This window comes from Miniopterus schreibersii, assembly GCF_964146895.1.
Source record: "Miniopterus schreibersii genome assembly, chromosome: 12".
NCBI classification, from domain to species: Eukaryota; Metazoa; Chordata; class Mammalia; order Chiroptera; family Miniopteridae; genus Miniopterus; species Miniopterus schreibersii.
In genome coordinates this window covers 26,607,770-26,634,110 of record NC_138112.1, presented here as the reverse complement: position 1 = coordinate 26,634,110, position 26,341 = coordinate 26,607,770, and the positions used below count along the sequence as shown (strand labels likewise).

The 26,341-nt window shown below is 47.7% G+C and overlaps 1 protein-coding gene and 1 pseudogene across 5 annotated transcripts in view; both read right to left on the bottom strand.

Annotated features, from left to right (window-relative positions):
* Positions 1-26,341, bottom strand: part of ME3 (malic enzyme 3) — a 164,295-nt gene that overhangs the window by 11,615 nt on the left and 126,339 nt on the right. For all 4 annotated transcript variants that reach the window (XM_081153172.1, XM_081153174.1, XM_081153173.1 and 1 more), the window contains exons 7-8: positions 25,898-26,001; positions 9,216-9,325 (exon numbers count right to left, since the gene is read on the bottom strand). In XM_081153172.1, the coding sequence (XP_081009298.1) occupies positions 9,216-9,325; positions 25,898-26,001 (214 nt within the window). The remainder of the gene's footprint in view (positions 1-9,215; positions 9,326-25,897; positions 26,002-26,341) is intronic.
* Positions 15-844, bottom strand: LOC308564883 (succinate dehydrogenase [ubiquinone] iron-sulfur subunit, mitochondrial pseudogene; annotated as a pseudogene). The gene has a single exon. The product of its transcript is annotated as a succinate dehydrogenase [ubiquinone] iron-sulfur subunit, mitochondrial pseudogene (transcript).

Below are 26,341 nucleotides of genomic sequence, written 5' to 3'. Positions count from 1 at the left end.
TAGAATGAGAACAGTTAAGATGAAGCTTTCTTTTGCTTGTAGGTTGCCATAATTTTCTTGATGTCAACAATAGCGTTCCCTGGATTCAGCCCCTTGGACAGGTCCTTGTGTAGTTATGATGGTGTGGCAGTGACACGTAGAGAAGGGGTCTTGCAGCTTGGCCGGGCGCTCCTCCGTGAAGTTGTCTCTGGAGTCAATCATCCAGAGACAGGCCTGCATAAGAAGCGTAGGTCCCCAATATTTGCCTCCTTCCCCCAGTAGCCAGGGCAGCTGTGCTGCAGCAGGCACAGAGATGCCCTCATACGGCCCATCCAGCTTCTCCCGATCTTCTGCGGACTGCAGACACTGCTGTTTGCCTTCCTGGGATTCATTCTTCTTCCTCAACGTATTTGTGCCGAGCACAGAAGTTGCTCAAATCAGGAACAAGATCCTTTATCACAAACATATGTGGAAGAGGGGAGGTTTTTGAGACTTTGTTGACGTTGGTGTCATTCCTTTGGGTGCAAGTTAAAGTGCTGTCTCCACTGATGTTCATTGCACAAGAGTCACAGATACCTTCTCTTCGGAAGGTCAAGATAGAGTCAATTTCATACTTAATCTCGATGAGAGCATCCAACTCCATAGGAGCCCACTTATTCAAATCAATTTCAAAAGTTTGCATATGAAGTTTATCTCCAGTGCTGTCGGTGTCCCAATGGTAGATGGCAAATTTCTTGAGTTGGGGAGCTGTGGCTGCAGCTGCCTGGGCCCCTCGGCAGGCCTGCAGGCAGGCTCCACCAAGGGCCGCGCCAGGTGCCTGAAGGGTACTCTGGCTACCTCCTGAGGGCCGGCCCCCTTTACACATCTTAATATAAAGACATTTATTTAATCCTGTTATTGTAACCCACCCTACCATTCTTTTGACATTGGTTCTGTACATGCTGACTTTGACTAATATGTAGCTTGTAGATAAACAGCATGTTTGTAGAAGAATCCTAGGAACTAACTTCAGCCTTTCAGCCTTTCTTTTCTGATATCTATTTTTTTAAAAAATCCTCACCCGAGGACATTTTTTTTTTTCTTTCCAGAGCGAGAGAGGAAAGGAGAGGGAGAAAGAGAAACACTGACGTGAGAGAGAAACATCTATTGGTTGCCTCACTCCCTGAAGGGGGATCGAACTTGCAACCTAGGTAATGTGCCCTGACTGGGATTTTTAAAAAAAATAGATATCAGAAAAGAAAGGCTGAAATGATGCCTGGGGAAAGTAGAGAATGTCTGGCAGAGGAGATCATTTGGGTTGAAACTCAAGGAATAAATAATGAACTGTAGAAGGGTCCTATAGATGATGGGAACAGCAGGCGCAAAGCACCGAAGTGGGAAAAACAGAAGTGGCCCCTTTGGTGCACAGGACAACGCTCTAACCACTGAGCCACACCGGCCAGGGCTCTGATATCTACTTTTTATCTGGCCTGATAAGCTGGGCTATGTCCTGGCCAGGCTCATCACTGTACTACATTTAAAAGAAACACCAACCTGACATTCAAGAAAGCATAAAAAAGTGATTTAGTTGTTTAAATCACTGACAGAGGTGGTCAGATTTGCCTGGTACGACCCTGCTCCCAAATCCCCAAGTCCCCTTTGTCCATCATTTTCTCAAAGTCCACATATTGTGGTGGCAAACCACCTCACCCATCTTACTTTTTGCCTCTCAAAACCTCCTTTTATTTGTTCTGCCAAGTCAGAGCCTGTGATCCAAAAGATCTCCAGATGATTTATACGCCCACTTAAGTTTGAGACTCAGGGAGCTAGCCGGCCTCTCTAGGTGAAGCACTAGCTTCCTTCCCCTGGACAGAGGGAGTTTTCTGCTCACTGGATTCTATTTCAGGACCGCCTTCCGCCTTCTGAAAGGAGCACGAAGCACCACCAGATGGCGCCAAAGATATGTCATCAGCGGGGCTCCCAAAGGCGCTGCGCTCTCGATGGGTCTTTCCTTTCTTGGGTGTTAAATCTCTTTTGTCGTTAGAACCTGAGGTTGAATAATGGCTTACCTGTGAAATACAGAAGTGGCCTATTATGGAAAATTGAATAATTCAATGCCGAAATCCAGAGCTGGATGGGAATTAGAAAGCGTGACATCAAACAATTGTACAGAAAAGGAAATGAAGCCAGAGAGAGGCAGTGGCTTGCCCCTGTCAGGCCTCCAGCTGGAATTAAAGCAGGGAAACCTGGGTGCTGCTAACAGCCCTTCATGGTCTATGCAGCTCAGACAGCCTTTCCTGACTCTAAGGTTGAAGGTGGGAGGGGAGGCATTTATGGGGTTTCCCTGGGGCAGAGCTGAGGGGCAGGGGGTGGAAGAGGTAGAGGGAAATGAATTGAGGCAGTGGATATAAATTTTCCATTGTGTCTCTGGAAGAAGTGGAGAATACAAGTCAATGGGAAATTGCAATGAAAGGCTGCAGGGCGACTGCCATTGAATGGTCACTCTCACCGTGACCTTGGCTCTGCTCTGTGTATGTTCTTACCTGCATTTGTTCATTGAATCTTCACAACTCTGTGAAGTAGGTACTATTGTCCCCTCTTTCCCCCATCTCCAAAGTGGAAAGTGAGGTTGAAAGAAAATAGAAATTATCAAGGGAGTACTCCTAAATCCTCTTACCACCAAGCCTAGAAACCTTCTGCCTCCAAGTCCATATACTTTGCCTTTCTTGGTCTTACAACCGATGAACTGTCCCTGCTCCTAGCTAAAGCTGCCTCCAGGTTTGTATGTGTCAGATCCCATCATTTTTGCCCACTCAAGGAATTTGTCTTGCAGTTCTCTCTCCTTTTTCCTGCATCCACTATTTCTCCCTGTCTGCTGAACCACTGCCATCAGCATACAAATATGTCCTAAAGCTCCCTTCCTAAAAAAGCCTTCTCTTGACCCTATGTTGTTCCCACCCTATTTCTTACTCCCCTTTATAACCAAACTCTTCTGAAGAGCTGAATCTTTGCATTGCCTCTCTTTCCTTTCTTCTTGGTCTCCCCGAAACCCAGTCCAATCAAGTGACTGTCCCCACCTCTTGTCAAGTCACCAGCACCCCCATCTTGCCAAATTTATTGATTTTTTTTATTTATTTTTTCCCTAAGAGAGAGGAAGGGAGAGGGAGAGAGAGAAAAAAACATCGATGTGAGATGGATACATGGATCAGCTGCCTTCTGCATGCCCCCTACCAGGAATGAAGCCCAAAAACTGGGCATGTGCCCTAACCGGGAAGTGAACTGGTGACCTTTTGGTGCATGGGACAACGCCCAGCCAACTGAGCCCCACTGGCCAGGGCCCACCTTGCCAAATCAGTGGTGAGGCCTCAGGGCTTCTCGTCCTCGACCTCTCTCTCTCTGTGTTGTTGTTAATCCTTACCTGAGGATTAACCTCTTAACAGCATTTGACACTGTTGCTCATTTCACCTTTGGGAAACTCTCTCGGCATTTGGCTTCTGGAACCTCACACTCACGGCTACCTCACTGACACCTTTCAGGGATCTTCTTCTGAGGACATCCTCTCAAGTGGCAAGTTATTCTAATCACAGACTGGAGCTCAAGAGGAAAACAGCAGTTCTTCAACTCTGTATTATAAAGTTTGGCAAATAAAGTTATCTCCATCATTAACTTTCATTTTGGGGGTCTCTTGGGTAACGTGATAGGCATTTAAAGATGGAGAGGAAGGAAGCTGCTCAGCTTTCTAGAGGAAACCCCGGAATAGCCCAGGGGTCCAAGGATGTTTTGGACCACTGCTTGTGCCCATAAATGCCACGGGCAGCAGAAAGCATGACTGGTTGTTCCTCATTCATGATGAAAGAAAAACAAATTTTCCTTTTCAGAGGGAGCTTTCCATATTTACATTTCCTGCGAACTGAGCACGAGAGGTTGTAGGTTCAGGAAATGGACACAGGACAAGCTGAAAATGTGGCTTCTCTTCTGCTTTTAGCAGTCACGTTTGGCAAAGTTAAAGGAGTTTCCAAGCTAAACAACAGATTACTGGTAAAAAGCTGTGTATTAGGTGAGGCCAGGCTGTGAGCAGGACAGGGAGTTAGGCTCCATTGTCGGAGTCTGGGCAAGGTGGCTTTGGAGGCCTGGGGCCATGGGGGCACTGGGTGTCCTCTCCTACCAGACCACGGTTGCTTCCACGAGCTGCAGAATTACCATCATTCGTTTGTTCATTGGCAACTGAGCGCCAATGCCGGGCCTCACTGGGCTCGGCCTTGGGTACGTAGGATGAATGAAACAGTTTTGTTCACATGGAGTACACAGCATAAATATTGAGAAAATTCAAGTTCCCCTTATTGGATATGAAGCAAAGGCCTCCTCCAACTGCCTCCATCTTACTTCTGTGTCAGGAAAGGAATTTTCTAGGCCCTTGGACTCTCTAGAAGGCAGTTGCTGGCACATGGAGAAGGTGGGGTTAGGCCTATTCTGCCACAATTTGCACGGAAACAGAGGGAATAATTACCATCTTCTCAGCTTCTTTGCGGGTTTAATTGAATCAACTGGCTATGGGGGCAGGGGAGATGGAGGGGGTGGGGTTGTCTCAGAGGAGCCAGGACCAGATGCAGGAGACCCACCAGGACCTCAGGTCAGGGACAGCCTCAGAATCCAGGACTTAGTGAAAAGGAAGATTTGGGGGACTGGAGAGAGATCAGGGTGAAGAGACCAGGGGTAATTTCGTTGTTGGGGAGAGAGAATAGGAAGGCGGGGAACTGCTGCTCTGTGTGCGGTGGGGGGAGGGGGGAGGGGACAGCAGACCCTCGACAGCCAGAAATAATCCCGTGTCTCATAATCACAACAAACCAACTGAACGAAGTCTTCAGAGCCGGCCCGCCCGTTCCTCCCCTCTGCCCCTTTCCTGCCACCGCATCTGAGCCCTGCAGTACTTTGAAGCCGCAAAGTGGGTGACCACTGCGCAATGCCACTTCCTCCTGGGCCCCGGGGAAAGGTGGGGAAGGCTTGGCCCTGGGTGGAGTGTCCTGAGGGAGGGGAGGCTTGAGCCTTTAAGGACAAAGAGAAATTAACAAGAGCAGAAGAGAGTTCTAGGCAGAGGGACCAGCGCATTCAAAATCAGAGTGGCGGAGAATCCACAGAAACATAAGTAATTCACTGGGCTGAAGGGTATCTGTGGAAAGTGGAGAGAGCTGAGGTGGGGCTCTGCCTCTCTCCTCTGCAGGCCTCCCAGTCCTGTGCTCACACTGGTCCCTCCCCCCACCTTCCCAAAGCCTCTCAGTCTTAGGTCTCCACCCTCCCTCCTTCCCATACCCATGTGTCAGGAGTCTACTATGCACGCAGGTCTTACGTTCGGTATCAGAACTGAGTACCGTCCCATGCCTGTCCCTGCCTGCGCGTCACTCCAGTCCTTACAACAGTCTTTTTAAAGATATATTTGAAAAAGAAAAGAAAAGACTGTGCTGACTGCACATCAGATGTGGCTGTTAATGCTGTGTCCATTTTACAGATAAGGAAAAGAAGCCTGTGGGGATTTAAACCATGTGGCCAAAGCCACAAAGCAGAAAAGTGGAGATTCAGACCTAGGCTTGTCTCAATCCAATGTCTGAATGTTAAGCTCTACGGCAAGGCCTTCCTGCTCCCAGCTGAAACAACAAAGTCACCTGAGCCTTGGCCTTTTCCAAAATTCCCGAAGAGGCTACCAGCGACGAGTCGGTGCAGCTGGCTGCCCTGCGCTCCGAGAACCAGCCTGGGGCTCAGAGACTTTCCCGGGGGCAGGGGCAGGAGAGCACGGGCGCCTGGGGAGCACTGCACCCTTCCGGCTGGGGCTCCAGAGGCTCCACCTGAGGTTGGTCCTGTGGGTTTAGTGCCCCCCAGGTGTGTGTGTTACAGGGGACTGGCTGAGAGACACTTCAAATCCCGTACCCCAGTTCCTCTTCAGCACCAGGCACGGCCCTCTCATGGGCTCAGTCTGGTGGGATCCTGAGGCCTCTGGTCATGTCTTTCCTTGTTCCACTGAGGACATGAGGCTGGGCTGACGTTCGGAGCAGGCAGTCTCATTGTCATCTGGGCAGCCTGATCCCAGCCCCACCACGTGTGAGGTTCTAGTGGACTCTGACCACTGGTCCTGCTGGGGTGGACTGGCCTGTCCCAGCAACCACATGTGGCATGGTGTTGGTTTCTGATCACCACTGTGATCGCTCTCTCCCTTTCTCCCAACCCTCTCCAACTCTGTGCATGCAGGCTTTCCTTTCCTATGTTTTTGCAAGGCTGCGTAGTCTTGTGTTTTTTTTTTTTTTTTTTTTACTTTGTATTTGGAGGTAATTACAGCATGCGCTTAATTTTCCATGTTGCCCCATGCGTCCTGGAGTTCCTCACCAGTCCTTTAATTGTCCACTTAGCAATGAGAATGCTAAGGCTTCTGGCTCTGGACCATGGCTAACCAGCTGGTGACTATGAGTGAGGCCCTTGCCCTCCGTAGGCTTTCTCTCTGGGTCTGTAAACTCTGGGAGTTAGAGCAGGGAATCAGGAGGGTGAGGAGAGCATCAGGATGCTGGAGAGCAGTGACCCCCATGCTTATGTGGGGTCTGGAACTTAATCCTTAGCAAGAAGGCTTGCTGCACCGCCTCACCCACAAAGGAGAAGAGGCGGCTTGACGTCATGGAGAGAGTGGAGAGTTCAGAGTCGGAAATAACTAGGTTCCAGTTATTATTATTCAGAAGTAACTGGCCCCAGCTTTGTGCCTGTCTGGCTATGTGACCTGGAGCAAAGCTTAACCCTTGAACTTCAGTTTCCTCATCAGTGACATGGTTACGGCAGTGACTGTCCTCCCCATAGGGGGGAGGGAGTTTTAGAAGGAAGTTTATGAGACCATGTGAGTGAAAACCACTTTTCAAACCTGAAGTCCTATGTGTATGCAAAATGTTATTCTTTGCCACAGCTTGGGTTCCCTGGGAAGCAGATACCAAGACACGTGGCGTGTCCTGGACGTTATCAAGAAGCGCCTGTGGGATCAATACACATGAATGGGTGGGTGTGCTTATGAGAATGTCAGTTTGCATGTGTAGACTTCATTCATTCACTCGTCAGACGTTTATGATATGCCAGACGCTGTGCTGGGAGCTGGGGAACGGGGACAGAGAAGACATGGTTCCTGCCTCTGAAAGCTTATTGTCTCAAGAAGACCGACAACTCAATGCAGGCATTTGGGGTACAGTGCAGTAAGTACAGGAAAGGATGGGAGCACAGGTGTCTGTGTGCACCCAAACCAGACTGGGGAGGCGGGGGCCGATGTGGGGTCTTCTCTGGGACAGGAGACCCTGGAGTTGAGTCTTGAAAGGTGAGCAGGAGTTAGTCACTCAGGCAAAGTTGATGAAGAATGTGTCCCAAGCTGAGGAGCAGGACTTTCACACGCAGAGAGAACTGACAGGGAAGGGGTCAGAGGATTCAAGTAAGGGTGGGTCAGAGGACAGAGAGAGAGAGAGTAGTGGGGGACAGAGAGAGGGGCACAAGCAGGCCTTATACTTCCAGTGAGGGAGTGAGACTTTCTCCCGAAGAGGTCAGCAGCCACAGTTCCATCTTAGAGCTGTGTTCTGGCAGCCGTGTGTGTGGGCGATCCCAGATGTGCCCCTCTGCCTGTGTTTACAAGAATGTACGAACACATGGCTGTGTGCCTGCACATCTGGAGTCTGTGCACCAGGTGTGCTGCCCACAGGGCCTTGTTTTCCACTTCCAGCCAGTGGGCTCAGGGGGATGGCTGTCCTGCTGCTGACTCACGGGTGGGTGCCCTGACGCGGGAGCCGCCAGGGACCAGCCTGCAGGTGTTTCCTCCAGGGCTGGCATGTGAATGCTCCCTCCCCCAGCCAGTGCTCCTGGACTCCGATGCCGGCCCCAGTCCCCTGCGTCAGGGCTGGGGGAACAGAATGTGCTGGGCTTGGACATTGCCATGTGCTAGTTTTCCCTTCCCGGGTCTTCTCTCTCTGGGCACCCACCTCTTCAGGCACTGAAGTCATATATTTTGATCTTAATTATCTAAAATATGCTTAACTGTGCTATTTGGCCTCTTGAAAATTGACAAAAAAGACCCCCAAACACCTATTTATCACATTTCATTAGCCCTTAATGCTGACCCCTGGAAAGGAAGAGGCATTTAGTTTTGTAGGAGGAGTGTAAGATCTGGGAACAGTAGGCAAGTGACAATGAATTTGGAATTTAGCGTCCAAATTTCAATTCTCTGCTTACTGGCTATGTAAGTCACTCTCTCTATGCCTCACTTTCTTCATTTATATGACAGAGATGATAACATCTTATAGGATTAACTATGTAACATGTTTATTACAACTGTGCCTGATGTATAATAAACATTCAGCTCTAAACCTTAGCTATTATTATCTGTGTTTGAATCCTCTTAGCTCATTTCATGAAAAGCTATCACCTGTTTGAGCCTGACTTGCAAAATGAGGGGTTGGCCAGTCTTTTACTCTCAGTTGGTCCCTGAGGGACCACCCCTTCTGCTCCAGTTTCACATACTGGCATCTCCATAGCAAGAAGCAAGGGCCTCCAGCTATTTCTGGTCCACAGAACAGGTGACCAAGTAGACTCTGAACTAGAAGATGCTTTCCATTGGCTTTTGGAGAGTTCTGCAGCCCCGGGGCCAATGTCTTCCAGGGGCATCATTCTGAGTACTATGCATTCCAGCCAAATTAAGAGAAGAAATTGTTCTGATTCCCTGACAGGGACACATCTTGTGTTTGGAAAATGCAAGAGCAAGTTATTGTGGCCAGGGAAGGCCATTTTTATGACAACTGATGCTTTGATCTGAGAGTCTTATGTGCTAGTACTTTCCATACATTAGCTCTTTAAATTTTCACAATAACCTTCCTAGGTAGTTACTATCCCCATTGAATAGATGAGGAAACTGTGGCTCAGAGACTTGATCTGCCCAAGTTCAGCTAGCTAGAAAGTGACAGGGTTGCTCAGTATTTATTTCATATATTAAATCATATAATTTTTACTTTCCTCTGAAGTAGTAATGATCTCCATTTTACAGATGAGGAAGCTGAGGCTTAGCAAAGTTAAGATGCTTGTTTGAGGTCACAGAGCTAAGAATTAGCAGCGTGGGACTAGAATGCAAGTTTAATGCTTTTTCTTCAACAGCTGTTGGCAGCAAGCCAGCTACGAGATGCCCCCTCTCCGGCATCCAGGTGAGCCTTGTGAGGAGGCATTAGTCCTCGGTGGCCATGGCAGATGGGGTGGAAACCTACCTTGGATATCATCGTTGAACATGCAGTACTTATTGCGGTATTTGTTGAGCAGGCGGAAGGCGTTGGCATTGGCAAAGTCTTCAAACTGGATGAGGCAATTTATTCCAAACCTGTGGGGAGGGAGAGGGAAGAACCCGTGATTGCCTCCTGAGGCCGATCCCTAGCAGATCCCAGACTGCAGGGGGGTGGGGAGGCTCCGGTCAGCAAGGCAGCATGTGTGGCATGGCTCATTCACTGGGGCTTTTGCCACCTGGCTGCTGCCTGGCCTCCTGGCTCTGCCTGCCCCATTATGGGTGAGGAGGGGGAAGGGAGAGTGCAGGGGCATTGGGCTTGGTGGTCAGTAGAGCCCACATCACTGTCTCTAATGTGGGCTGCTGGCTCCCATGGGCTATGGATGGCAGACCCATATGGGTGGATGGGCTGCTCTCTCTGTGGCCTGTGGCCATCTGGCATCCCAGCAGAATTCTCATTCTAAACCCAAATGCATGTGGAGAGCCCAGCTCCTCCAGCACTGCGGCCTGGGACCCTCTGCAGCCTCCCCAGATTCCCTGGGTGATCCTGAGGCCTCAGTTTCCTCCACTAGAGACTCTTCTGGGTTCAGCATTGTTCCCAGAGAAGATGAAAGGAAGGTTGAGAAAGGTGACTATATTAAGCCACTGTCTTTTACTTAGCACCATGGTGAGGGTGTTCTCCATCCTGAAGGTACTGAAGAATCAGCCTAAAATGCAGATCACCAGGTCTGTTTTTCAGAGATTCTCACTCAGAGTTTGGCATGGGGCTCAGGAAACTGCATTTTTATGTTGATATACATATTCATCGTGAAATGATTACCTCAGTCAAGCTAATGACACATTGCTCACCTCACATAGTTACCCCCCCCCCTTTTTTTTGACTAGTGGGGACATTTAAGATCTCCTCTCTCAGCAAGCTCCAAGTATCCAATACAGTATTAATTACTAACTATGCTCCACACACTGTACAGGAATTTGCATTTTTAGCAAGCACCCAGATGGTGCTGATCTGACAGTTCAGAGAGCCCTGAGAAATGCTGCCTTGGTGGGTGAAGACATGCCCACAAAGCCGCCTGAGATGCCATATTTATAATCTATGCTAGAATTGCCTCCTGGATTCCAAGGTCAGGATAAGGTTGCATTTCTTAAAAAAACTACTAGATTCATAACCTACTTTCACTGTTGACATTGTCTGTGAGGAAGGTGAAAGCTAAGGTTTCTGTTCTTTGACAGTGGGTCCTCTCTGCCTGGGCTTTCTGCACACACCTTCCCCTTGACTCCGTTCTTGCTCTTTGAACCTGGTTTTGATAGTTTTGTTGTATTGTGTCTCTTATTGGAGTTTTTCTGGAAGCCAGAGTGATATGAGTTATTAAAAATCACTTAATCCATGGCCAAAAAAAAAAAGATTTTATCTCATCGGTCAATTTGCAACTAATTGTATCTGAGGTCATGTTCATTGAGAAGAAAATGCCCTGACTGATCAGCAAGGAGTGTGGGAGCACTCGGAGAAGGGCTCTGCCATTCCCAACCAGGTGTGACCTAGAGGCTTGGGGCCAGCTGGAAAGAAGGATTTATGGCCTCGCTGAAAAGGTGGGTGGGGCACATAGTTCTGTGCAGGCTTCCTGTGCTATGGCGGGGGCATCTCTCCCCGATGAGGCTGGTGGCTATGAGGGGGTGAGTAGCACAGAAAAGGCCCAGAAAACATTTTTTTCCAAACTCATACTTTTGTGCATGACTTATCCTGCACAGTAGAAATGCCAGTAAGCAGGCAAATATTTGCTTCTTCCATCGTCCTCCCAGGACCTTAGTGAGTTAGGGCTGTTGGTAGGGGATTGAGAGGTGCCTCATGTCACAGGGGCAGAAATGGAGAGGGAGTATCCTGCCACAGGCCAGGGCCGAGAGCTCTGGGCCGAGGTCAGGAGGCTCGTGGGCCTGACCTGGCTCTGCCCCACACAGCTGAGTGATCTCGCACACGTCAGTTCACTTTCCTGTTCTGCCTCAGTTTCCCCATCCATCAGTGGGCACAACAATATCTGCCTGGATAACTTCTGTGGGCTGTTTTGAGGACTAAAAGCCGAAGGTGGCTTTTAAATCATAAAGTGCTAAACACATGTGTCATCCCGGCCACAATTCTTATTCACAGTCACAGAGCAAGTGCTGACGGGGTTAGGGGTGGGGGCTCGCTGTGCCTCCTGACCCAGCACCCCAACCCCCTTCTCCTTGTATGATGAAGAGAAATGATGCATGGAACCTCCTGTGTGCAAATATAACGCCGTGCTCTCCAAGCCAAAATGCCCTGTGAATTTTTGTTGAGAGTGTGAATTTCAAGTATTTGGGTTGGGAGGGGGAACAGAATGTGTTTGGTTGCCGGTGACATTTTGCTATATATAATCCACACAAGACTCCCAGTGTGGCTCCACAAGGGGCCTGGAGCTAAATGCTGGAAAGGTCAGACAGCAAAAGAATGTGATACGTGGTCTCTTTTCTCCCTCTGTCTCTCTCACACACACACGCACACGCACACACACGACCTTTAAACACCACCACTCGGAGGTAAGAGTAAGGCGAGAGTTATAAATAAGCACTTTTGTTCAGTGCACTATTACTGTTTCATGTTATATTCAGGGAGCAATATGCTGAGATATCGAGTAAAACCTCATCAATTCAGGCCGCTTTAATCCTAACTTGGGACTGCACAAAAGGCTGTGTGAATCGCCCAGCCAATAACCTAGATGGCATTCCTAGGCCTGCTTGGACTTACGGACCTCCAGAACCCTGTCCACCTTGGACGCCCCTCCCCACGGGCTCCCTGGGCCTTTCCTCCCAGAAAGAGTCCTGCTCTAGAATCTCACATGCCCGCTTCAGCCTCTGAACTCAGCCTCTCCTTCCACCTCCCTCGCTTCCACTACACCTGTTCTTTGTTTCCACTGAGACCTCTGGGCCCTTCACCATTTCCCCCCAGTCCCTTGGCCCCTCCTTTAAGGCTTTTAATGAAACCAGACCACTCGACAGTCTGAATCAAGGGTGGTTACTTCAATTGCTCTTAGCGTCATCCATCTTACCATTTGTCTGTCTGTCGGTCCGTCCATCCATCCATCCATCCATCCATCCATCCATCCATCCATCTAAAAGCATCTATTGATGCTTCAGGAAAGGGTGTACATACAGGAGCTGGTAAACATTTAGTGTTGTGAGTTCACCTGCCAACTTGTGAAACTAATTAAGAGCCAATTGGGAACAAAAACAAAATTTCAAAGTGAAAATTTAAATGACTTAGGTGGAAAAAAGACTTTTCTCACTTCATCCATGGACATTCAAATAATGAGTTTTCAGCATAACAACAATTTAAATCTTAATTATAATTGCCTTACATATATTCATTAACATATGACTACTAACAACAGTAACAAAAACAGCTAAATTTTACTGAGTGTTGATTACCTGCTGGGCATCTCTCAGAGCTCTTTACATATTATCTCAACTAATCCTCACACGACCTTATGAAGTAGCTGCTCTTTCAAAGAAGGAGTCCTGAGCTACAGATGCTATTTGCTCCAGGGGTTACTGATTTTACTGCAGTGGGAAAGTAGGGGAGCTGGAATCTGATTCTGGCTCTATCTCTCTGCAGAACTTACCTCAGTTTAGTTTTAATGGCGACACAAATTTCCAAAAAAGAAAACTAAGCAGATGATCAAGTCGGACTTCTTTCTCTGTTGAGAAAGGATGTGCCATGTGATGAAGAAAACATTGTCCTGGGAGACAGGATAACCGTGTTTTCCTTCTGCCTCTGAAATAAGCTCTGAGTCCCCTTTCTCTCTGGGCCTTGGTTTCCTGCTCTGAGAGTGTTGGAGGAGCAGCATGGGCTCCTTAACACAGGGTTGGAGTGGATGTAATAGAAGCTTCACTCAGATATTTCTACAAGTCCAAAGTAGGGAGGGCTGACGATCCTGAGTAAGAAGAGCAACATGTGACAGGGCAATCCTGAGAGTCAGTAGGTAGAGTCCTTTCTGAGCGGAAACTCACCAGACGCCCTGAGTGTGTGGGGCCGAGGCAGCCACCCTCCCTGTGGCACGGGTGCAGCAGCAAGAGCTCCCCGGGAGGGACCCTGCTCAGGCCCCTCCTCAGGGCTCTGGGCAGTATCCAATTTTAGTGCTGGCAGCTATTGCTGACATTCTTGCCTGCCCGACACTCAGTGGGGAGGCTCCTGCTTATCTGTCCCCTTCTGCACTTTCGAACTCTTCACCCTGAAGCCCTGGCAGGGGCTCAGAAACATCTGATGCTTCTCCAGGGGAGAATTCCTGTGACAGAGAAAGAGGCACCTCCCCCAGCCACACGCGGAGCTGCCCGGATTTCTCCACCCTGGGGACTCAGCTGGGAAATGGCCTTGGAGCTGCCTAGAGAGGGCATTCCAAGGCCAGGGCTCACTTAGAGACCTGAGGCTGTCAGGTGGGTGATGTTTACATTGTTTCCTCCAGCACTGTGCCTGGGAACTCTGGTGAGCTGTGTGGGACAGTGTGGCAGGACCCAGGCCAGGACCAACAGAGCTGGGCACCTGCCACTTGGGCTTGGAGATTCCGAGGCGGCTGTCCCGCCCTTCCGCCCAGCAAGCCTACTGAATGCTGCGTGAGGGAAGTGGGGAAAGCAAAACATTCCGGGAGCTGCCGACCTGGTTTCTCTTTCCATAGGTCAGGACCTGCCATTCTTTCAAATACCTGGGTCTGACCTCTTTCAGGCCTGAACAAACACAAGGGGCCTGGGAGGAGCTGGTGAATTTGCTCAGCCTGTCTCCAAACAGAATGACTAAAAACTACCACTCATATTTCTATGCGAGCCCACTCTGCTCCCCCAACGCAAAACACGCAAGCAAGACTCCCACGGCCCAGTGCTCAGTGAGATCAGTTGCCACCCGATGCAAAGCTATTGCCTTATTTATGCCTTCCTTCCCGGAATTAGAACTGACAGAATCATGGAGCTCTGGGTCTTTGTTTCTGTTTTGCATAGTCCATTAAACTCGAGTCCCTTTAGATACTCTCAGAGTTTCTGTGGCTAACCCATTTGGGAAACTCTGAATGTTACATACAATATATGCAATGCATGTTAAAGGCTCTGAAAAGTCCTGCATTAAGAAACCAGTTTAACCCAGCATTTTCTAAACTTATTTGACCAGAGACCTTACCCTTCTGCATCCCACTCTTGCCACCTGTGCTGGAGCACACTTTGAGAGACACAACTCTCTGAAGAAAGAACTTTACCAGGTGGGGCTAGGGGATCCAGGGCAAGACCACGTCTCCCTGGGAATACTACAGTTGCTGCTCTGGCTGGAATCTTGTAATAACTGATCTCACCTCCTCCAGGTTATTCTCCCTCCTTCAACCCATCCTCCCCATCTATCTAAACACAAATCTGTGCAGGCCACTTATTTTTTGACAATCCTTACAGGGCTCCCCCTTCCTCTGGGATTATGCCCAGACTCCATAGGTGGTGTGCGCTTTGGCTCCAACCTTAATGCTCAGCTCCTGCCCATGTCTTCCAACATCCTTGGCACATACTGCCGCTTCCCCACCATTGTGGGCCCTTGCAAAGCTCCATGTTTTCGCTCAAGTGCCTAGAAGGCCCTCTTTCACCAGGCCAACTCCTACACAAACTCTAAGTCCCAGCTGAAATGCCACCTCTTCTAGGAAGGTTTCTCTGACCCATTGCTTTCTCTACCCTCAGGGTAGCAGCAGCTCTCTCCTCTGGGCTAGTCTGGACACATCTCTATAATCGCATATATCACATTGCATCACAATCGTTTATTGGCATTCCTGTTTAAATTATTAAAGAAATATATAGAGCAGGGAATCCTCTTGGTGTCAGGAACTATCTTAGGTATGACATGGTCCCTCTCTCTAGGGCCTCAGAGCCCAATGGAGGGGACGGATGTGGAGCCTTCACACCACAGCTCCACCAATATGTGTGAGGGAGGGAGTCGCTGGGAAGTGGTCACAAAGAGGACAGGGGAACTGCTCTGCAGGCGAGGAAACTGGAAACCACAGATTGGAGAAAGCAGGAATACTGAGCCTGCAAAAGAAAAAGCCAAGTGCAATGAAGCATAATCATTATCTTTACAAAGATGAAGGGCTGCTCAGTGTATGTGGCCTTGGGAAAAGCAGAGCCAACAGGTGGAAGTCAGAAGGACACACAGTTTAGTGCCAAATAAGGCAGAGACTACAGACACTGGATGGAAAGAGGCTGCCAGGCCCTGGAAGTGAGTCCGTGGTCCCTGGAGCTCCGCTTGGCAAAGAAGTTGAGGCAGGAATTCCTGCGGGGGGGGGGGGGGGGTGAGGGTGGAGCCCTGAGGCCCTTCACTTCCCAGGTCCCTCACTGGGAGAGTCCCCTGGTGAGCCAGACTGGCGGGCTCCTGCGGCTGGCATTCTGGCCCAGCGGGGAAAACTCCCATCAAGGAACAAGACAGTCACAGGAAGCAGCAACTTCTAAGTGAAAACCCCGGGATAATGCGGCCATTCCTCAGCCACTGTTCTGACAGCAGTCCCAGGCCGGACAGAAAGCACTTCAGAACAGCCTGGATTTCCTCCGCGGCTTCCCTGTTTGCCCGAGTCCCTGGGCAAGCGCGCCAATGGCGCCAGGAAGCCCAGCGCTGGGATGAGGACGGCGGCTGACATGCTGACCCCTGACCTCGGACATGCTGACCCCTGACCTCTCAAAGGGTCGGTGCTGAGTTTTTCCTCTAGGGCACAGCACGTCACTCCTCAACTTTGTGCTCATAAACCCTGTGCACTTTCCCAGCCGCCAGCCACTGATGTCGTCCGTGAAGCTTCCCTGATGAGTTTGGCCCATTTGGATCTCTCTCTTCAGCTGAACTGCCCTAGTGTTTGTACCATATGGTCTTTCACACAGTCATGCCTCAACCTCTTCAGAGTCTAAACTGCCCCTCGCTCACAGAACTGGATAAATTCTATCTCAAAGTATGACAGCCAGTCTAGGGGTGGAAGACAATAAAGTCAGAAAACCCAGTTTTGGGGACTTTGGGGACCAAAGTGAGCCAAAGTCAGGGAGGGGAAGAAAGGGGAAGAGTCAAGGTAGGTGACAGACTAGATCAAAGCAGGCAGGAGGCGGAGTCCTGGAGGGGGATGTCTGAATCACTACTGTATGGCAGGGCAACTAAAGAGGGAGCTTTAACTGATCCCCTTTCCTGCCCTCTGGACAAATCAGCTTCAGACACCCACATTAAAACACCAAGCAGACATGCTGCTGTATGCCCAGGCCCAACACTTGCCTGGTTCCCTAGATATTGTTTTTTTTTTAATTTTTAATTTTTTTTCATTGATTTCAGAGAGAGGAAGGGAGAGGGAGAGAGAGAGAGAAACATCAGTGATGAGAGGGGGTCATTGATTGACTGCCTCCTGCACGCCCACAACCTGGACATGTGCCTTGACTGGGAATCGAACCTCTGTCTCCTGGGTTGTAGGTCAATGCTCAACCCTGAGCCACGCCAGCCATGCCCTAGATATTGTTGAATAAATGAAGGCATGAATGAATGAATGGTACAGAAAAGTCGCACGAGAGGAGTGCCCAGTGGCACAGATCCCATAGGATGTTACCAGCTCCCCTTGGAGCCGCACTCTCCTTTCTAGAGGCCACAGTGGCAAAGTATCTTTGTATCGCAACAGCTTGGGTCATTTCCTTTACCCTCAAGGATTCAAGCTAACTCAGATGGGGCCATTGTGGGGAGGGCCTTCCCAATTGGACTGGAAGACCAGACAGCAGAAGGTCCATAGTAAACAACCTCTGGTTCTGGAGCCAGATGGGTTTCTGGTGAGTCCAAACTCTTCCAGTTTCTACCTGGGTGATTTTGGACAGTTGCTTAGCTTCAGTTCTTGATCTCTAAGGGTTGCTGTGATAATTAAATGTAAAACATCCAGCACAGAGTAGGTGCTCTGTAAAAGTGAGTTGCTAGCTCTTTCCTGGGCACAAGGCCATGATTTTTAAACCCAACCAAATGTCCCAAGCCCTTTGACTACCTATTTCCTTTATCAGCCTTGATCGACACTGCAGGCAGGGCCATTAACTAGGCACATGTTCAATCTACACAAACCTAGCATTAAATCTTTGAGCATATCTCTTTTTTTCCCTAGTCGATTGTAAGCTTGAGAACAAAGTCTGTTTCTGACTTATCCCTATGGTCAATAAATATCTTTCCATCGAGTGAATGTATGGATAAATATATGAAGAAATAGATAACTTAATGCTTGCTTGAACTATTTTCTGATTATTTTATGTGTTCATATCACAATCTCAGGGAGACTGAATTCTTTAAGCCAGGTCTTTTCTTTATTGGACATACTCTGATTTGCACAGAGAAAGCACATGATAATTACATGCTGAATGGAAACTTGGAAAAGATCTCATGAATTTTGTGAAGGAGAGCAAACAACTGGATAGGTTCCCCTTAATTTCCCAATGCTTATATCATCATCTGACTTTGGGGAAATAATTTTCTCTGTCTCAGTTCCCTTATCTCTAAAGAGAGAAAGTTGGATCAAATGGGCAAGTGTTTCTTGCTCAGGTATTTTAAGACTGTGAGATTGCAGTCCTAGGGAGGGCCAGGTGGGGAATGAGGTAAGATGCAGACTGAGCTGCAGAAGATATTCCTAAAATTTAGTGTACATAAAAATACTGACCAGTGACTGTTTCCACTGAGAAGGGCTCAGAATGTGAATGCTCCTTTGAGACATTACAATCAAGGCTCAGAACAAACAGTTATGCTTTTTATTATTTTTTAAAATTAAAGCAAAACCTTGAAACTTTTTTTGTAGTCTGGATGCCATAAGCTTGGGGTTTTTTCTTTGTTTATATAATTTTAAATGAGACCCATAAGGAGCTTGGAGCCAAAGGGCCTCTCAGCTACATCCCCTCACCCTTCCTGGAGTGGGTTGTACAGGGAGGTGTGTGTGGGTGTGTGTGTTGTAGTTTGTGGAGAGGCCTGAAGGGGACACCTCGTTCTGGTGAATGGAGAGTCAAAGAGACCATTGGCCATGGGTAGTTTAGAAGGAGGAAAGGAACCAGGATGTGCCGGCCAACTGACCCAGATGCTGGTGAATTTTTCTACCACAAAAAAGAAATTTTAATTATGTGATATAATAGAGATGTTAACCAATGCTATGGTGGTACTCATATTGCAATATATTAATGCATCAAATCAGTACGTGTATACCTTAGACTTACACAATGTTATATGTCAATTATATCTTAATAAAAATAAAAAGAGAGGATACTTCCCTTCCTGCCAGTAGCTAGAGTTTTGAAAATGGGAGTTGATGGCTGGTCCCTACAGAGCCCCTTTTATAGTGTGGCAGGGTGGGGCACTAACCCTGCCCTAGAACAAACTGGAGAGAGAAGACATGAGTATGCTAAGTAGGGCAGTTTCCATAAGACCTTCCCATTTACCTTCCTTGCCTTCTTGTATCAAGAGGGTGTCTAGAGTATGATGAACTGTCTTTCCTTTCATGTTAAAAGAACTGAGAGAGTACAGAGGGTGGGCTCTGGAGTTAGAGCACCTGGGCTCATAGCTTGCCTCCACCTTTTGCCACAGGTGTGACCTTGGACAAATTCCCTAACCTCTCCATGCCTCAGTTTCCTCATCTGTAAAGTGTGCATTGATTCAGTGAGCGCTTATTGAGAATCTGCACTGCAATAGGCATTGTTCTGGGTGCTTGGGATGAAACAGTCGTGAGTAGTAGAGACAAAGATTCCCCCCAGAAACTTCGATTTTAGTGGGATAGGACAATAATGAGTTGCTTTGTTGTCCATGGGCACCGAGGTTAGCCCAGCACTCAGTTCACCAGAGGGCGAAGGGTGGGATGCTTGCTTATTTCTTTATTATTATTTTTTAGGGCAAGGAACTGTCTTTAGTAAAGAATTGCTGCTTAACTCATCATAAAAATCCATTATTTTTCTAATTACAAAAGAAATGCCTGCTCACAAATAATCAAACATTATAGAGACGAATGGCTTTGCAATCAAACCCTCTGAGAACCTCGTGCCTCGACTGTAATCCCTGTGAACGGTTTGGTGTACAGGCATCCAGGTACCTTTTCTTTACATAACTTATCTTGATAAAATCATTTGTTTTTAGGAATTTTTTCTAGTCATACAGGTTTATTAAAAAAGCAATCTGGTTAAGCCTAATGAAATGAATAAGATGAGACTGTGCACGAGTGTGTTTCAATGAACAGGACATGGAGAGAGACAGAGAGGAAGTGAGAGTGAATAGACCATGCCCGTGACCTTCTGGCAGGGAGTGGTAACACTGGGATTTGGAGATTCCAGTCTTACCCATCCTCCCTTTCCCTCAAGAAATGCTCTGTTTCATCAACAGCAGCGCAGAAGAATCTTTCCTCATGAAACATCTTGGTGTCCCAGTTCCTTTCCGGATAATCGGGAGCAGGAAATGGGGGGGCTCTGGGAAATACCTGCAGGCAGTAACTTCTGAGGCTTTGGGTTTTCCGATGGTGTCTTGCTCTACCACTCGTGCACCCTGCTGGGTTTCCATCACTGCTTTTCCCTTTCAGAAGTTTCATTTGTTGTTTTTAAGTCTGTCTGACATTTTCTTTTCACAGTGTAGGGTACTTTCCTTATTACTTAATTCTCATAAAAATATCCCTTTCATACATTTAAGTATAGCTACTGTATAATCTTTCTCAGAATCTTCTTTGTTCTTGGGGTTCTAATTGTTCTCTTAGTTGTGTATCTGCTTTTCCCACAGTGTGGATTGTTTCCGGGCGTGTTATTGGGAATCACGAATTTATTTTCATTGGAGCACTGTTTTTTCCCTCCAGGAATTTCACATAGCATGGGTGTGGGAGTGTCCCCACAGGGACGTTTTACTTTTCCTTCTGCCAAGTTCTTCAGCCATATCACTGGGAGGGGACAATATTTTATACTCATTTCTTAACTTGGGAATTTTTGCACCATGTCTGTATTGTAAATGTGGACTCTAAATGTGGTTTTGTCCAAGAAACACCCCCCACACAAGTTTCTTGTCGTTTCCCAATGTTGGGGAGCAGAGCCTATTCCTTCTTCATGAGGGGAGGCACCCAATTGAAGCTCCCAGTTTTCTGCAGGACTCTCAATTCCAATGTCCTGTCTTGTAGAAGCCTCAACACTAGACCCAGCCTGGATGTAGACCATTTCCAAGCCTGAGTGATGAGAAGGAAACAGCCATGAAAAGTGAAGGACATTCAAGGCCGGGGAAAGTGCAGGCAGGAAGGCTCTGCAGCTCTAACAAAAAAGACATGTAGAAGGAGCAGTAAGAAGGCCAGTGTGGCTGGAACTGAGGAAGCAAGGACAGGGTGCGAAGAGATGAAGTTATCAAAGGCTTCCTTCCAGCTCCAAGAGTAAATTACGAGGGTGCTGTATGTGCAGCCTCTTAATAAGTCAGTTTCGGGGGGTTGATGGTGGGGCGATTAATACTTTTCTATCCTTAAGCAAGTTTCTGTTTCTCATTTCTGTATTGAGAGATGTGTCACGTAAAAAGATGTTTAGTTATGCAAGGGGACAGTGCTCTGAGAGTGGTGGGTCTGTAAGGTCCAAACAACACTCAGCTGAAACAATTGCAGAAAAGATGAGATTTCACGGGACATGTACACACAGACATCACCTGGTGGAAGGGTGTGAGCAAAGGATCCACTGCTTTGTTTCAGAGGGGATCATGGATGAGTGTGAGGGTGGAGTGTATCTAAGAGACCATATTCCTGAATGCTTTTATAAGTCAGAAGAAGGAGCTGCTCTTTTGTGTGGACCAAGTGGACAGGTTTGATTTAGTTCTTGAAATATCCTGAACACCTGGAGAAAAAATATCTTCAACCTGCAGGTTCCTTTGGCCTCTCAGTTGCTACAGGAGTCACAGAAGGACCAGCAAGTGCGAGTGCTCATAGAGTCACAGACGCTTAGGCCACTAGACTCCTCCAGATCCCGGATGGCTAAAGCATAGCACATGTCTGCCACACCTCATTCCCCTGCTCAGAGCAGACATTGCTAAGCAACCATGACACTTGCCTATTGAACCTAGAGAGGCTTTAGATCCTAGCAATCAGAGCTGGCACACGGAACAAAGACCTTTTCACCTGCCTTGCCATTCCTACCAATAATATCCTGATCGAATCCTAAGTTTTGTGAGCACTTTGACTTGCAGTTGTCCATAGGGCATGCTTAAGGTGAGCCATAGTCTCTTCTCTCTCTCTTGGCCTTGTGGAACTTATCGCTGCCTTGACCTTAAATACCATCTATGACCCGACAACTCCCAACTTTGTATTTCCACCCTCAAACTCCTCTTGAGCTCCAGACTTATACAGAGACTCAGAGGCTAAGAAAGCTTAGAGGTCAGTTCTCAGCTCCACTAGATAAATAAAAATGTCTTTAAATGAAAAGCTTGAGAGCAGGACTGTTTATTTCTCCGTAGATTGCAGACTATGGCTGGCACAGTGTCTTGTATATAGCAGGTACTCAGTAATGTATCATATCAATTTTTTTAAAAAAATTGAGAGTAATATGTCTTTATTATGGATTAAACAAGTTTATGAAATAGCTATTTGTAATCCTTAAAACAATGCACTGAAAATAAGTCTTAATTTCAGAGTTTTATTTTACTGAACTAAAGGAACGGCAGGGCAGTTATACAATGTTCTCTCTCACTCAGATATGTAAATCTAAAGTACTTGCAGGTTCTTAAGGATACCTTTACCACCAGATTAGAGCAGTAAATATAATAACCAATTCCTTAATAAGTAATGTCTTACAAATTAAAAGACATTTAAAATAGTTTAAATGCATTCTTCATAAATAATTCAGCACATGTTTTTTATCATGTCCACTTATGCTTAAGAACTAAAGCAAGTATATTACTCTGATGGAAACATGGGAAATGTCTCATTCACGCAACATACCGGGGTAATATTCAAGTTGCAGGGAAAAAAATCCCACTCTTCTACATGATCAGGGCACAGTAGAGATAACGTAGCCAGAGATAGAAAGATGAAGAGACTCAAAAAGGCATTTTCCTGGAGCTAAAAAGCAGATAACTTAAAAAAAAAGTCAGGTTGTTTAACTCCCCTCCCCAAACTATCAATTCCCTTCTTTATCACATTTATCTCAGCAGATTAGCAAGTTCTCTCTTTACAGTTTGGGAAGCTAGAGAGAAAGGGGGTGGTTTCCTCCCCTAGTCTGCTGAATGGCTGAAGCTGCTGCTGATGTCAAACTTCTGTCCAGCCCAGGCCAGGTATCCGACAGAGCCTGGGCTCCAGGTGCAAACCTAAAACAGACCATTCCCATCCCTTCTATTGTAAGTAACAGGAATGAATAATGTGAGTGGGAACCATGGAGGAAAACTTGTCCCTCAGGTGCAACGCTCCGGGTCCCCCCATGTGGCAGGGAAAGAACAGGACAACTAGTCTTTGCCACAGAAACATCAAACATTGTCTCAGACGTGAGCAGGACACTCACAGTTGTCCACTGCTGTGGTTCACCGCTTTCCATGGAGGTGCCTTCTGTCCTGGTGGGTCCTCCCCAGTGGCCAAGCTCCAGAATAGTAACTGAGCCATCCTGACTCTTTTCCAGGACAAAAAATTATTACAACACATCCTGGTGCGTGGGCAGGGGTAAGAAGAGGGAGCTTTTTATTAGTAGGATGTTTGGAAAGAGACAAGGATATTGAAGGCAGGAGTCAAGGTTTCCCAAGTTTCTTTCTTAAAATACACTGTTTGGCTTTGGGGTTACTGACTCACCTCCAGGCCAGGAATTCCATGTTGGGGCTACTATATTCCCCTGAGTGCTTGGGGAGACCAGCTCCTTCCCCATCTACAGTATCCACAAACATCTGTGTTAGCTTATTAGAGACTCAAAACAACCAGCTGTCGACCCATCATCTTTTCCACTCAAGGACACATTCCTCTTGGCTGACACATGGCTCTCCCCGAGGGTTCGCCCCTGGGCTGCCTGTATGTCTGTGAGACTATAAACTGAGTTTAATGATAATTTGAAGAGTCTCTAACATCCAAATTTATGTAACCTTCTCACACAAACAGCAAGGCTTCCTTGTGGGGAATGGCGGAATGCTACTGACTCATTAGATAAGCAGCGAACCCTGGAAACAGGAAGCGAGAGGCTCTCAAAGCCCATTTCCCTCCCTCCTCTTGTCACCCACAGGCAACTCAGCATCATAGGAAGCATCCTGGCCTTGGAGGCAGCAGAGCCAGGTTCAACTTGCAGTCCTGCCAGACTCTGTGTGACCTGAGACAGGCTCCTTGGACTCTCAGGTCCTGAGTTTCCTATTCTATAAAGTGGGAATAGTAATGCCCATCCCACCAGCCAGGGATCTCACACAGTCCTATTAGAATGCTGGGGTGGGAAGGCATCTTAAAGAGTATCTAAATTTTAAATTTCCTCTTATAAGAGCACCAGCAATTAGCCATGCAACCTAGTCTTGAACTCCTTCTGTGACAGGGAGCTCATTCTCTCAGAAGGCCCAATGCACTGTGGGATAGCTCTGATTTATGCTGAACTGAAAACTGCCTCCTTTAGCATTTTATCAATTGGTTTTTCTCCACAGAAACAAGTCCAGTCTTCTTTTGGAAGAACAGCTTTCTGGTATCTGGAGGGAGCCCGGTGCCCTTGATATGGACAGAGCAGTCCCTACATCTTCTCCCCACCAGGCTAAGCCTTTACCTTCCTTCACCATCATGATTCCTGTTCTCCAAAGGCACTTTAGGGAATATATGACCCTCATAGTATCTTCTCCAAGACCAAATGTGGTATTCAGTATGGTCTGCAAGGGGGAGAATTAAGTGGGATGTTCACCTCCCTGATTCTAGATGATATGCCTCTATTGATGTAGCCTACCCTTGACTTAGCTGCTTTGATGGTCACATCTCAATAGCAGCACTTCCTCCATAATTTCAGCTTCAAACACCTAGTGGTCTAATTACCACCTCCTTTCTTTGCAGTTCATTCCATCTAGTACCCAAGTCAATAATTCTTAGGCCTCACCAGGACTTACCATCCATTGATCATAGTACTGTCCCTGACCTCTCTCCTCCACCTGTCTTCATGTCCCTTCTTACCCAGCCTAGATCATAATAACGACACATCATTATGATCACACCCTTGAATACACTCCCAATTCCTTTCTCTCTTTTTCTCTCTCTTGCCTGGCAAAATCTCAGGGCTGACTAAATTCTACACTCTGTCTTTCTGCACGGCATCCAGACAGCCGAAACTGGCTAGAGAATAAGAGAAATAGGTTAACTGGCCTAAGTTAACTTCATGAAGAGTAACCTCAAGGGGGTCCATGGAGCTGCCCAGTAATCCTTCTCTAATTCCTCAGTCTGGGCATTCCAGGTCATACCTCCTCCCTCCTTAAGCCTCCACCACCTCTGTCCCCATCTTTACTCTCAGCAGATGACCTTGCCTTCACTGAATAGTGATCTCCCATGCTCCCCCACCACATCTACCACCTGCCTGCATCTGTGCCCAGCGCCCTGCCTGCCCTCTGTCTCTCAGATGGGCTTCTGTGCTTCCAGCTAAGACTAAGCACCAGAAGCCTGCCCTCTTGCTTCCTAAGGAACTTTTGTCCCCATGCCCCACACTCCATTACTAATTTCCTGTTTCCTACAGGATCATTCCCATCCTATATAACTACAGTATTATTTTCTCTCATTTTAGAAAACAAAGCCAAAACCCACAAAACAAGAAAATGCTTCCTTCTTATACCAGATAAGGAGAACTGAATGTTCAGAAACCCGCCCAAGGTCACAGACCTAGAAGTGGGGGAAGGGGAGTGTCAGTTTTCCAACCCTAAAAGCCCACCCAATGAGACCTCATGGGCTGCTGAGGCTGGAGCAGCTCTCTCCAGTCACTGCTTAGTTTTAATTGCTGAACTCAGGTAAGGGGACACTTTGCCAAAGACTTCCAGGCCAGCTCTGCCATGCCTGGGCACTCCTGAGTCAGCAAGAAAAGCTGTAGGTTTTCAAGTGCAAAGGGGACCTGCTGGGTCTGCAGAGACCTGCTGAGCTGCTGAAACTCTGTCTTGACTGACTTGCCTGTCAGACTCAATCGGGTGAGTGGGGGCTGTTTCCAGAGCTCCATCCCAGCAGTGTGCCAGCCACAGCAGGGTGAGCAGGTGGCCATGATGGCAGACAGATGGGGCAGGAAAGAGTGGGTGGAAACAGCAATATTGTGCACCCCAGTGCACAGATAACACCTCATAAATCTCACCGGCTCAGCCCATGGTGGCTTATTAATGCTGCCTGGTCCTCATGTAGAGGTAGAAAGTGACAACCACTCACAACATCCCTACTTACACTGAGAAGCCAGAACAGCTCAAGCTAAGGGTTTTTTTCTCTTGAAATTTCAGATACTTAACTATCTCCAGATCACAGACCTTCAGCCTCTCGCCTCCCATCTCCCCTCCCCTCTGCTCCCAGACATTCTCCCAGGCAACGAGCCCATTCGGCTTCGAGACTTCCAAGTACGTGGGGTCCAGTAAGAATTTTTGGAGCCCCTGGAAAAGCACGCATCTATTGCCTCTTTTTTGTGTATCTGCCAAAACCAGTGTTGACATTAGTCATGCTATCTCTTAAGAGCCCTCTTTTGAAAGGGACAGGCCGAGCCACTCACTTGTCCGTCACGGCCTGCATGAACTCGTCCAGCAGCTCATCGTATTCCTTCCCACGCACACGCGGGTGCTTCAGGCCGATGTACAGGGGGTCTCGGAGCAGCTCCTGGAACAGACAGCATCCGTGTCCTCAAGTGTCCTGGTTTAGCAGGAAGGACCAGGGGGTGAGAGGGGAGGAGGGAGGAGGAAGCCAGATGCCCCCCACTCCCCAGGTGAAGGCTAAGCCCCTGACTGAGGGTGGACTTCCAGGTGGTCCCCACTGCAGAAACCAAGGATGCTTTGAACAGTCCAGCCTCTCCCAACACAGCCTTCCAACCTTCGGCTGTGGCTTTGGATGTATTTCAGGGTTTCTCAGCAGTGTGCTGTTGACATTTCGCCTTGGATAGTTCTTTGATGTGAGGACTGAATGCATATTGCAGGATATTTAGCACTGGTTTCTGATCTCT